General features: G+C 37.9%; 1 protein-coding gene across 2 annotated transcripts in view; it reads left to right on the forward strand.

Moving 5' to 3' along the window:
• The window catches only part of LOC126336956 (piwi-like protein Ago3), a 221,814-nt gene that overhangs the window by 45,048 nt on the left and 163,636 nt on the right, over positions 1-13,130 (forward strand). For both annotated transcript variants that reach the window (XM_050001156.1, XM_050001157.1), the window contains one exon: positions 9,817-10,015. In XM_050001156.1, coding sequence (XP_049857113.1) covers positions 9,817-10,015 — 199 coding nt within the window. The remainder of the gene's footprint in view (positions 1-9,816; positions 10,016-13,130) is intronic.

Genomic DNA, 13,130 nt, shown 5'->3' on the forward strand with positions numbered 1-13,130 from the left:
TAGGTCGTTGAAATGTTGTGTCTATTCACATGAAGTTCCAAAATTCCTGTGTATCTTGAGGGCCTCAATTCCTTCATTAACCCTTCGTTGCCTGACGGTACTTAAAAGTACCAGTAAGTTTTGACTCTCATTATTTTCTCATGGTGCAGTTTCGTGATCTGAGAGTCTGTCGGTACATAACAGTAACTCTGCTCTACTGTTTCATAGATGTTATTGTGCAATACATAGACCTCTCTGGCAGTCAGAGCTTGAAATTGTTTTTCGCGCGCTGCTGTGAAAACAGAAGATTGTATGTGCTTGTTTCCATGGTGTTGCCTGAATTTGTGCGCAATTTATTGAAACTTCCGTTGAGTTTTCCATTGTACGTACTTACCTTCTTTGTTTTTTTTATAATAGTTTGAAGCATTATGTTACAAGTGAGCGAGATAAAGTGGAAAATATAAGGCAGACTTATTAGTATCGTCAGGTTGTGCGCACACTTCATTGTAGCAAAAATGCGTTACCTCTCACTAGTTGTTCTGTCCACTTTTCTCACACAGAAATCAATAAATACATTTGCCTGTGGAACAATTAGAACAAACAGGAAAGGTTTGTCAGGGAATTTACCTAAAGAAAAATGTCTTAAAGTGTGGGGAATCAAATCACAGAGCGTCATCTTTAGACCTAACAGTATTTCACTGGAGGGAAAATAAAGTAGTGTATTTTGCGTCAAACTTCCATGGCACTGAACAGAGCGTAGTGACAAGAAAACAGAAAGATGGAACTAGTATGACTATACCATGTCCAGTTATTGTATGTGATTACAATAAAATCATGGGTGGTGTGGATCATGCAGACAGATTACGTTCAACTTATGGTCTTGACAAGCGATCAAAGAAATGGTGGCACCGTCTCTTCCGGGAGGAATAGAAATTGCTTTTGTCAATGCTTACGTCATTTTCAGTTATCTACATGGGGCACTGCCACTGCTGGAATTCAGGCGTGCTGTGGCGCTAGGGCTAATGAATGAACAGCAAGTGCCAAATTTCAAAAAGAGAAACTCCGGAAAAGATGAAATAACCCCCCAAAAGAGAAGGAAGGATAACTTTTCTGTTCAGAAGGATGTACGTCTTGGCAACTGAGGAAACCATTTTGTAGTGTTCGGTTCTAAAAGAGGACAATGCGAAATGCGTGCGAAAAATAAAATTCAGTCGAGACCACATTCACAATGTAGTACATGTAAAGTGTATTTGTGCTGCAATGAGAAAAAAAAAACTGTTTCCTATAATTTTGTGAGGTATCACTAAATATGTGATATGTATATACTGTCAAAAATGTATAGCTAAGTTACTATGTATTGTGGAGTTGCTCTAGAATAAATTCATGCGAAAATAAAAAAATATTCAGAAATACCATATTTCTGTTAATTAATTTTATAATGTAAAAATATTTAATATTTATGTGGAATAAAGTACAAGTTATAAAAATTGGAGCATTTTTCTGCTCATATTGTGATTCTGTCCATGGAGTGTGACGGTACTTCTGAGTACCAGGAGAGCACCTTTGGGGTGCTTTCCTTTACAACTGGTAGGTACCCTTATACGTCTTTCCTGGTCATAAAAATTACTTAATAAATAATAATAACAACAAGAAACATTTCCTTACTAAATAGGAACCTAGAGCCCTCAGAAATTCGTAATTTAAATGAACTATTTTACAAAAAGTCAGCCCCCTTAAGAGATTTGTGCAGTATTTCCATCCAGTGTGCATGCGTGGATTCGCACAAGAAATAGGCGGTGTGTGTCATGTAATAGAGTGATGTGAACCAGTCTGAGATGTCAAGTATGTTAGCTTTGGGTGCTGCTGCTTAGGTGCATATCTTGGGTGCATCGTCTAATAAAGGCTTAAGACACTATAACATGATAAAATACTTAAATCGGGTTTGATTACATGTGGTAACAGATGTGCCCTGTGACTGTATTTATTTAAAGTAGTAGAGGTTACAGCAATCAGTCGCAAATAATATTCATTGCAAATCCAATTTCCGGTCACTGTTTGGCCATTTTCTGTGCAGTAATGTTTTAACTTAAATTTACTACAATGAAGGTGGCCACACTGTGACCAAAATCTGGATTTGTGATAAACATTATTTGCAATTGATTGCTATACCATTTACTATTAGGAAAAATCTTAGTTTCCATTGTTAAGTGGAATCAGGCAAACATCAAACATAATAAGCAGAATTCACTAGTTAACCAGTTCCGCTATGAAATGACACTTGCGACATATGAAAGCACGTGGTACAAAGCCAATTGCAACAAATAACTTATTCATATATGGCCATAAACTTACATAATGGACAAAAGTGTAGGTTATCTCAACTTACCTTAGTGAAAATATGACCTACTCCAGATTCTCTCTGGGCAGACCTGGCATTTTTGAGGATTTCAGCATCTTTCAAATTTGTTGTCTTTGAAAAACTGAGATGTGATGTACCAGTAATAAAAAATCAAGAGAGAGGTGACGTCAATCACATTATCTTTGTGACATCTTACATTGGAAATTGTTCAGATTTTCGCAAGCTGTTACTAGTAGTTTGACCTTGATGTCATTTCCATCCGCATAAGAAGATAAAAGAACTCTTTTAAAGACACATGTTCATTTCTTCTTCTTCTTCTTCCCATTCCCCCCCCCCTCCCCCCCTTATGCTATATATACTGTTATACGTAAAGGCTTTACAACTTGTAATGTAAATGCAAACATTGGTATAGTGTGTGAAGATCAGGAATTACCAATTTTGTGTTGCAAAAACAAATTTACACTATATACAGTGTTTTACAAAAGGATATTACACTTGAAATCTTCTACCGAATGACAGCTTTTCTATATCAATAGATGCTTAATTTTATTCTTCAAAGTATTTAAATTAGCTGTCTTGAGGTCAGATGAAAGTCTGCTGTAAAAGATTGTTCCTATTGAATGTTGTTGTTGTGGTCTTCAGCCCTGAGACTAGTTTGATGCAGCTCTCCATGCTACTCTATCCTGTGCAAGCTTCTTCATCTCCCAGTACTTACTGCAACCTACATCCTTCTGAATCTGCTTAGTGTATTCATCTCTTGGTCTCCCTCTACGATTTTTACCCTCCACACTGCCCTCCAATGCTAAATTTGTGATCCCCTGATGCCTCAGTACATGTCCTACCAACCGGTCCCTTCTTCTTGTCAAGTTGTGCCACAAATTCCTCTTCTCCCCAACTCCATTCAATACCTCCTCATTAGTTATGTGATCTACCCATATAATCTTCAGCATTCTTCTGTAGCACCACATTTCAAACGCTTCTATTCTCTTCTTGTCAAACTATTTATCGTCCATGTTTCACTTCCATACATGGCTACACTCCATACAAATACTTTCAGAAACAACTTCCTCACACTTAAGTCTAGACTCGATGTTAACAAATTTCTCTTCTTCAGAAACGCTTCCCTTGCCATTGCCAGTCTACATTTAATATTCTCTCTACTTCGATCATCATCAATTATTTTGCTCCCCAAATAGCAAAACTCCTTTACTACTTTAAGTGTCTCATTTCCTAATCTAATTCCCTCAGCATCACCCGACTTAATTCGACTACATTCCATTATCCTCGTTTTTTGCTTTTGTTGATGTTCATCTTATATCCTCCTTTCAAGACACTGTCCATTCCGTTCAACTGCTCTTCCAAGTCCTTTGCTGTCTCTGACTGAATTACAATGTCATCGGCGAACCTCCAAGTTTTTATTTCTTCTCCATGGGTTTTAATACCTACTCCAAATTTTTCTCTTGTTTCCTTTACTGCTTGCTCAATATACAGATTGAATAACATCGGGGAGAGGCTACAACCGTGTCTCACTCCCTTCCCAACCACCGCTTCTCTTTCATGCCCCTCGACTCTTATAACTGCCTTCTGGTTTCTGTACAAATTGTAAATAGCCTTTCGCTCCCTGTATTTTACCCCTGCCACCTTCAGAATTTGAGAGAGAGTATTCCTGTCAACATTGTCAAAAGCTTTCTGTAAGTCTACAAATGCTAGAAACATAGGTTTGCCTTTTCTTAATCTTTCTTCTATGATAAGTCGTAAGGTCAGTATTGCCTCACGTGTTCCAATATTTCTACGGATTGCAAACTGATCTTCACCGAGGTCGGCTTCTACCAGTTTTTCCAGTCGTCTGTGAAGAATTAGCGTTAGTATTTTGCAGCCGTCCCTTATTAAACTGACAGTTCGGTAATTTTCACATCTGTCAACACCTGCTTTCTTTGGGATTGGAATTATTATATTCTTCTTGAAGTCTGAGGGTATTTTGCCTGTCTCATACATCTTGCTCACGAGATGGTAGAGTTTTGGCAGGACAGGCTCTCTCAAGGCCGTCAGTAGTTCTAATGGAATGTTGTCTACTCCCGGGTTTCGACTCAGGTCTTTCAGTGCTTTGTCAAACTCTTCACACAGTATCGTATCTCCCATTTCATCTTCATCTACATCCTCTTCCATTTCTATAATATTGTCCTCAAGTACATCACCCTTGTATAGACCCTCTATATACTCCTTCCACCTTTCCACTTTACCTTTTTTGCTTAGACCTGGGTTTCCATCTTGATGTTCATGCAAGTGGTTCTCTTATCTCCAAAGGTATCTTTAAATTCCTGTGGGCAGTATCTATCTTACCCCTAGTGAGATAAGCCTCTACATCCTTACATTTGTCCTCTAGCCATCCCTGCTTAGCCATTTTGCACTTCCTGTCGATTTCATTTTTGAGTCGTTTGTATTCCTTTTTGCCTGCTTCATTTACTGTATTTTTATATTTTCTCCTTTCATCAATTAAATTCAATATTTCTTCTGTTACCCAAGGATTTCTACTAGCCCTCATCTTTTTACCTACTTGATCCTCTGCTGCCTTCACTACCTCATCCCTCAGAGCTACCCATTCTTCTTCTGCTGTATTTTCTTCCGCCATACCTGTTAATTGTTCCCTTATGCTCTCTTTGAAACTTTGTCCAACCTCTGGTTCTTTCAGTTTATCCAAGTCCCGTCTCCATAAATTCCCATCTTTTTGCAGTTTCTTCAGTTTTAATCTACAGTTCATAACCAATAGATTGTGGTCAGAGTCCACATCTGCCCCTGGAAATGTCTTAAAATTTAAAACCTGGTTCCTAAATCTCTGTCTTACCATTATATAATCTATCTGATACCTACTAGTATCTCCAGGCTTCTTCCATGTATACAACCTTCTTTCATGATTCTTGAACCAAGTGTTAGCTATGATTAAGTTATGCTCTGTGCAAAATTCTACCAGGTGGCTTCCTCTTTCATTTCTTAACCCCAGTCCATACTCACCTACTATGTTTCTCTCTCTCCCTGTTCCTACTCTCGAATTCCAGTCACCCATGACTATTAAATTTTCGTCCCCCTTCACTACCTGAATAATTTCATTTATCTCATCATACATTTCATCAATTTCTTCATCCTCTGCAGAGCTAGTTGGCATATAAACTTGTACTACTGTAGTAGGCATGGGCTTCGTGTCTATCTTAGCCACTAGAATGTGTTCACTATGCTGTTTGTGGTAGCTTACCCGCACTCCTATTTCTTTTTATTCATTATTAAACCTACTCCTGCATTACCTCTATTTGATTATGTATTTATAACCCTGTATTCACCTGACGAAAAGTCTTGTTCCTTGTGCCACTGAACTTCACTAATTCCCACTATATCTAACTTGAACCTATCCATTTCCCTTTTTAAATTTTTCAACCTACCTGCCCGATTAAGGGATCCAACATTCCATGCTCCGATCTGTAGAACATCAGTTTTCTTTCTCCTGATAATGACGTCCTCCTGAGTAGTCCCCGCCCGGAGATCCGAATGGGGGACTATTTTACCTCCGGAATATTTTTCCCAAGAGGACACCATCATCATTTAACCATACAGAAAAGCTGCATGCCCTCGGGAAAAATTACGGCTGTAGTTTACCCTTGCTTTCAGCCGTGCGCAGTACCAGCACAGCAAGGCCGTTTTGGTTAAGTGTTGCAAGGCCAGATTAGTCAATCATCCAGACTGTGGCCTTTGCAACTACTGAAAAGGTTGCTGCCCCTCTTCAGGAATCCCACGTTTGTCTGGCCTCTCAACAGATACCCCTCCGTTGTGGTTGCACCTACGGTACGGCCATCTGTATCGCTGAGGCACGCAAGCCTCCCCTCCAACGGCAAGGTCCATGATTCATCCTATTGCATATGGACTACAATCTGCAGCTTCCCCCACCCCCGTCCTCCCCAAAATCCCCACCCCCCCCTGCCGTGTATTGTTCCTACGTACATTACTGTTTGTTACGTTATATTCTGGATTTTGTTTCACGAACATTATCACCTGTAGGATTTACATAGAATAGGTGGTTAGTATTTTATATTGTCTAAAGATTTCTCTTCACGGTTTTCTCCAGTTTACCTTAGCTACTACTCTGCCTTTTTTTGTGGTCTGAAGAGCCTTTCTAGACAGACGGCTGGTGCCCCACCCCATATCTCCCACTGAATAAGTGAATGTATCACTGGAATGTATATTTATTTGAAGCTATTATGGTCCATGAAGGCTAAAACCCTTTTCAGCAGACACACATTTGTACTGATTTTTATACAAATATGGTCTATGTGTTCTTTCCATGACACATTTATTAACAATTATACCCAAAAATTTGTGTTTGTGTAGCTAGGGGTCAATGGCGGTGTAAATAGCATTCTGTTTATGTTCTGACTGTAGCTAAGCATGAATTACATAGTCTCTGTCTTTTTGTTGGTATGACTAGCTTACTTGCAGTAAGATAACTTGACCGAAAATTATAATTGATTTCACTACTATATTTGTTTACAAATGTGGCAGTGTCTCGTTTCTCCACTAGGCGGTGCCACAAATTCCTCCAAAAATCGTAACACAACACACACACAAATGTAATACTTACTAATGTAAATCCACCCGATGACGGAGTTTAAACCTTCGAAACGCGTCGTGGAAATAAATAAAACGGTGACTGGTAGCAGTGAACTTGTTTCATTTAATGTCAGTAACAGTCACGGTGTAGTGTAACCTGAAAAATGTTCTCATTTAAAGATTTCACTACTGTTTGCATATCATGGCCCAACCCAACAAAAGTTGTGTCATCGGCATAGCTTACAACCCTGCAGTGTTGGGCTTCAATTAAATTGTTAATGTACACGAGAAATAGAAAAGGCCCTTATATACTTTCTTGGGGCACACCACATTGAAGTATCTTGTGGTGTGATTTGGTTGTTACCAACTGGGCCATTTCTTTTATATGTTAACTTGACATACTGTTTCCTGTCTTTCAGTTAGGAGGTAAGTAGTTGTAAGACTACCCCTCCCATCCCATATACTTCTAATTTATGCAATAGAATTGTATGATGCACAGTATCAAAAGTTTTACTCATATCCAAGAAGGTGCCAGCTTCCTTCGTTTAGCTTCATTAATTTGTGTATAAAAAGTACTACTGCTGTTACAGTAGCTCTTCCTTTTCTGAAACCATGTTATAGATTTTTAAATAGATTATGTTTGAAGAAAAATGCCTTAAATTTATTTGATTTTACTTTCTCTAATAATATCCCAAGCTGTGAAGTTAATGATATTGGCCTATAGTTTTTCATGTCAGATTTTATTTCCTTCATGTACACCAGTAGGATTTCAGTGACTTTCAAAAGATCAGTGAATTCTCTGTGGCAGTAACAGATATTTATTAGATGTGTGAGAGGCTTCACTAATTCTCCTTTGTAGTCTTTTAACAGCTTAGGTGAAATGTGATCCCAGCCACGAGACATTTTAGCTTGAAGTAAATATGTATGTTAATTTCCCTCACACATCTTTTGGGTCATTTGTTAATTTCCCACACACTTCTTTTGGGTCATTTGTTGTATTATCATTTTCTTTTGATGTTATTCTGGTGTGTTCATGAGACTGCTGTTTTCCACATTCTTTATACGTTATTTTCCAGGCTATTTTAGTGATATAGGTTGAGCTGCTTTTAATAGGCATATTTCTGAGCTTTTTTTCTGAGCAGTTTGTATTTTGTTAAATAATAATTTAATTTAGTATCTCTAAAGAGTATGTAATGGTCTTCCACATTCTTTCTCTGTTTATTATAATAAAAATTTCTTTTATCCATAAACATATTGCTTTTAGTTATAACTACATTCCCTACAAAAATTTCGATAGTCAGGACTGTGTGGTCAGATATGTAGTTTTCTACTGTGGTTAAGTTTATGTTCTCCTTTAAGTTTGTGAGAATGTGGTCAATGCAAGTCTGTGCCTCTACACCAATTCGTGTAGTTTCTTAGTTTATGTGATAATAGTTGTAACACTGCAGTAAGTCAATGCAAATAATTATTGCTGTTATTCAGTGTGTCTATGTTGTGGTCTCCAACAAACAGTACATGTTTTTTATACAGTGATGTCTTCTCCAAAAGGTCCTCCAGACAGTTTAAAAATTCTTCATTCCTGCTTCCAGGTAACTTATACAGAGCTGGTGCAATCAGGCTATTGTTCCCTAGTTTTTGCTGCAACCTCAAGTACCATATCTGTACCCAGATCATCAACCCACTTGACTTTTTCACATGCCACATCGTTTCTGCTATAAATGCGTACCCCTCCATCTTTACATGTTCTTTTACAGAACAAGTTTATGAGTTTGTAATTTGTTTGCCTGTATCTATCTGCTTCGTCTTCCTGGCAAACTAATTCACCCACTATAAAGAAATGTGGTTTTGATTCATTTAGGTATATTCAGAATGCTGTTTTACTTGTTATATACTGAAAACTGTGGTATGTAAGAGTGGTGCACAGATTAAGCTTGGTGGACTGTCATCTGAAAAGTGTGAATGCGTGCAGTTAAAAAATCACTGTCCTATGCTACTTGTAATGTGTAGCATGTCAACACACTTTCTCTCTTCTGCTTGGTATTCATCAAGAATGATGGCTTGAGGCTCCATTGAACACAATGTTCAATATTAACTCTTAAAATATTGCAGATGATCTGAACGCCAATTGCTGTTTTTAAAGGATTTGGAGCTATGTGTGTACGTCCATCAGCAAACTTTACATCAATATTTCAATAGGATAATGCCTTGAACCATGTGATTGACTTTTTTGATGAATCAAATTCCACTACGCATAGTGGCTGCGTAGTTAGAGGTGCCATGTCACGGATTGCACGGCCCCTCCCGCCGGAGGTTTTGAGTCCTCCCTCGGGCTTGGGTGTACATTTTGTTCGTAGTATAAATAAGTTTAAGTAGTGTGTAAGTCTAGGGGCTGATGACCTCAGCAGTTGGGTCCCTTAGGAATTCATGCACATTTGAACATTTTTGAATAAAATTCCCCTGCTTCATTGTCCCTAATGTTCACATTAGATGTCCATCAAACATTTCGGAGAATTTTCCGTTTGATTTACTGTATCAGTGGAAAGAGAGTGCATTGTGTTCACTTGTGAAACATCTTGAATTAAAACTGTTGACCACATTAGGGCTCATACCTTGTGTCTGGGTTAGAGTGCCAGTGGCCCAAGGTTGTAATCTATCAGCAATTCTCAGTTGAATAGATAACTGGGATTAATAAAAATTCGCTTACCTCATTGGCAATTGTATGGGATACATTTCACTTCCTTCCCTGTTCCTTAAACCTTCTTGTACACCATGTCCCACAAATTTAAATTGCAAGAGAAGTTGATAAAATATGATATTCATCCTAAATGTTTTATTTTTAGTTAAGGAAGATAGTATATTAGATTGCAACAATTTATATTTTACAGTATACCAGCAACAGCCAATTACATAAGGTTAGCAGTGCAACCAGACAAAGGAGTATTTGAATATGAAGTACGTTTCTCTCCTACTGTTGATTCCAAAAGTATAAGAAGCAAGATACTGAACAGTCATGCAGATAGCATTGGGCGCTGCAAGACCTTCGATGGTGTAACACTTTATTTACCCATAAAATTGACAGAAGAGGTAAGTGAAATGTCAGCTGATGTTTCAGCTATACTTAAGATACAAATCTGGTAAGTCTTTAAGAGATTCAGGAAAAAATAGGTACATGTTAAAGTAACATTTCCTGCCATATATGTGGGATTTGTGTGTGTGTGGCGTGGGGGTTGGGGGGTAGATGCTGGCCGTGCACCAATGATGCTTGAATATGGGAAACAAATAAAAAACATATCTCCTCCATCTCCATCTTCCCACTCCGCCCCCCCCCCCCCCCCCCCCCACACACACACACACACACTCACACTATCTCCTTATTTGAAGAGTGGAAAAAAATCGCTTTCATGTCTGTACTCCTGTTCTTGCCATGCTGCAGTATAGATTTTGTAAAGCTATCCATATAATCGAGCTTTGATTAAAACCAGCAGATAGTTTCTTGGCAGGCTTCATCCTCTTTTGAAGATAGTAACAACTATTTCCCTTGTGGCAGACTATTTTCTTGCATTCTTTGTACTCAACCTCTCTCTTTTTTCCAAGTGTGTGTTTGCAATTCTGCTAAACTGGTAGTGTTTTTTCATCTCACATATCTTAATACCCAAATGTGTGTGTGTGTGTGTGTGTGTGTGTGTGTGTGTGTGCGCGTGTGGAGAGAGAGAGAGAGAGAGAGAGAGAGAGAGAGAGAGAGAGAGAGAGAGAATTAGTTTACATTTATATTCCTTGCAGTTACTGAACTTCATTTCCTTGAGCGTTCTGTGGTATGCAGACCTATTTAAATCAGGCACCCTGAAATTCTTTATTGTAGGCTTTTAATGAACATTTCTGTTGGTCCTTTTGAAGTTGCCTTAAGGACAGTGTTACTGAAATAAGGTTTTAAGGAAACATGAAGAGGCCACTTTCAAGGAGTAAATCTTAAAGCACCTGCAAACTAAAAAGCCCCTATGATGAAATTCCTAACACATTCTGAATTTTGAGACGGTGTGTTTAATTTTCAAACGAGTTGCATTAAACTGCTAAAAGAGAGAAGTCTGTGATTCACAGTTGATTCTTATTGCTGATAGGTAAGTTGTAGTTTCTGCTGAGTAGTTTTGAACATGTGGCAATGTCTGCTTGTAGGTCATGTGTCTTTGCCGGAAAAATTGCCATTAGGCCCAAGCTCACAAAAATGGACCGCATTTGGTTGTTTATTGAAGTGCTAAATTCCACAACATGATAGTGTTTCGTAGTTATGTTCAGAAAGAGTAGGAAGCTTGATATTCAGCAGAAGTTGACCATTATTCATGATGTAGAGTACTTTTGGAACGTTAAATTGTGACATGGCACAGAAATAAGAGAAGGTGCTGCAGTTTGTTTGAAGTATATGCTTGGGGGGGGGGGGGGGGTCGCTTACTGAATGTTGACAATCGTAGTCCGCCTGCATTAAAAAGGGAGCAAGTTTATGCATCATCATTTACAGGGGCCTGCACACCATCAGTTTAACTAAGCTGGTAATTATCAAAGTCAAAATTCTTACGGTATCTGAATTTAAAGGTGTGTGCCCTACGTTCAGTTTTCCCTTCAGTTCCATTCGTAGCTCTCTCAATTCTTGCATTCCGTGCAGTGTTTGTGACAACAGAAAAATGAGATCTTTGGATTGCTGTGATGTTGCGCAGCTGTGTTGCTTCATTCTTCCCGAAAAATTGATTGAATGTTATTTTATTCACTACACTGTCACAAGTTATGTAAGGCCCCAGAAAGCTGTGGCTTTGAGATTAAAACATAGTACATGGCCATTTTTTAAATACACAATCAAAATAGTAAACACATTTTGTATTCCAAGGATACAGAAGCCTACAACAAAATTAAAAAGCACATATTTTTTCTGTGACGACAACTTGTTGAGATTCAGGTAATTGGTGATGACAAATCAATGAAAAACTGTACAATTATGGGACGAAACTGCACAGTATATCATTATTAAAAACTAGTAAATCATGCACATGAACAACCTGCCGGAACTGTACAGTTACATCTAATGATTATACAATTTCCCTCAAACATGTCATCATGTGATAAAACTGTGCAGTTAAACTAAAGGTACGTATTTCCTTTAAGGGGGAATGTGCGAAAAATTTGTTAGATGTTGAAATTATTTTTACTACCACATAGTTCTGTAGCATGTTAGAAAATTGCTTCCAATCTTCGGAGAGTAATTCATGCTACAAATGATGTAAAAGCCATCTTGCTTCAAACAAGATTGTGGCACATCCTCTTTACTATGTGACAGTATCCTTGTTTATGACGCTTGTAATATTTCGTGCTGTCAGAGAAGCATCTAGAGAGTATAGAAGGCTGTGAGCCTGGGTATGATATGATTAATTTTGCTGTATTAAAGAAACTCACACACGGTGGAACACAAACGTGGAAAAAAGCTTTGATAACTTCCTTTGGAAGAGATGCCCAAAGACAACATACTATTGTTAAACTTGCATTATACAATGCTTGTCTGGTGTTCAGTGATGATAACATTGGAAGTATGAGGTCCTTAAGAGTCAAAGATGTGATGCAGTTTGCTTCCCTGCAAATGTATTGAAGACTGATAATGTGCTTATTGCTAATTATGAAATGCCGGTGATGGATGTGTCGAAATAGCTTGCCAGCAGGATCATGCTAGAAGAACAGAGCTGCAGAAAGTCAGTTCAGCCACATCTAGGGTTGTGATTAACATTAAATACTTGGTTATGGTATAAATGGTGATAAAATCTTATTTTGCAATTCCCACAACTTTCATTAATTAGTGTGTAAGGGACATTTTCTGTTGAATCATTGCAGTACATTAACATGGGTCCCTGTGACATGAAATATTTCAAAGTACATTACTACTAAGTTTATTTAAATTTTTGTGAAACAAAAATTGCTCTGTATCATACACACCAATCTAAAAAAATTATGTTGTTAGAGTTCTAAGGCTGATACTAAAAAACTGTTACATAGATCTGTTTATCTGATTACTAAGAATAACCTACCTCATTATGTAAATGATAAGTATTATTATATTTTTAGAGGAAGTGTTCCTCAGATGATAGTGCATTTTAAAAATATCCAGAAACATCCAGATCAAATTATTTGACATCAAAAATTGAAAAAATCGAGATTGTAACCAGTA

This window comes from Schistocerca gregaria, chromosome 2, assembly GCF_023897955.1.
Source record: "Schistocerca gregaria isolate iqSchGreg1 chromosome 2, iqSchGreg1.2, whole genome shotgun sequence".
Lineage (NCBI taxonomy): Eukaryota > Metazoa > Arthropoda > Insecta > Orthoptera > Acrididae > Schistocerca > Schistocerca gregaria.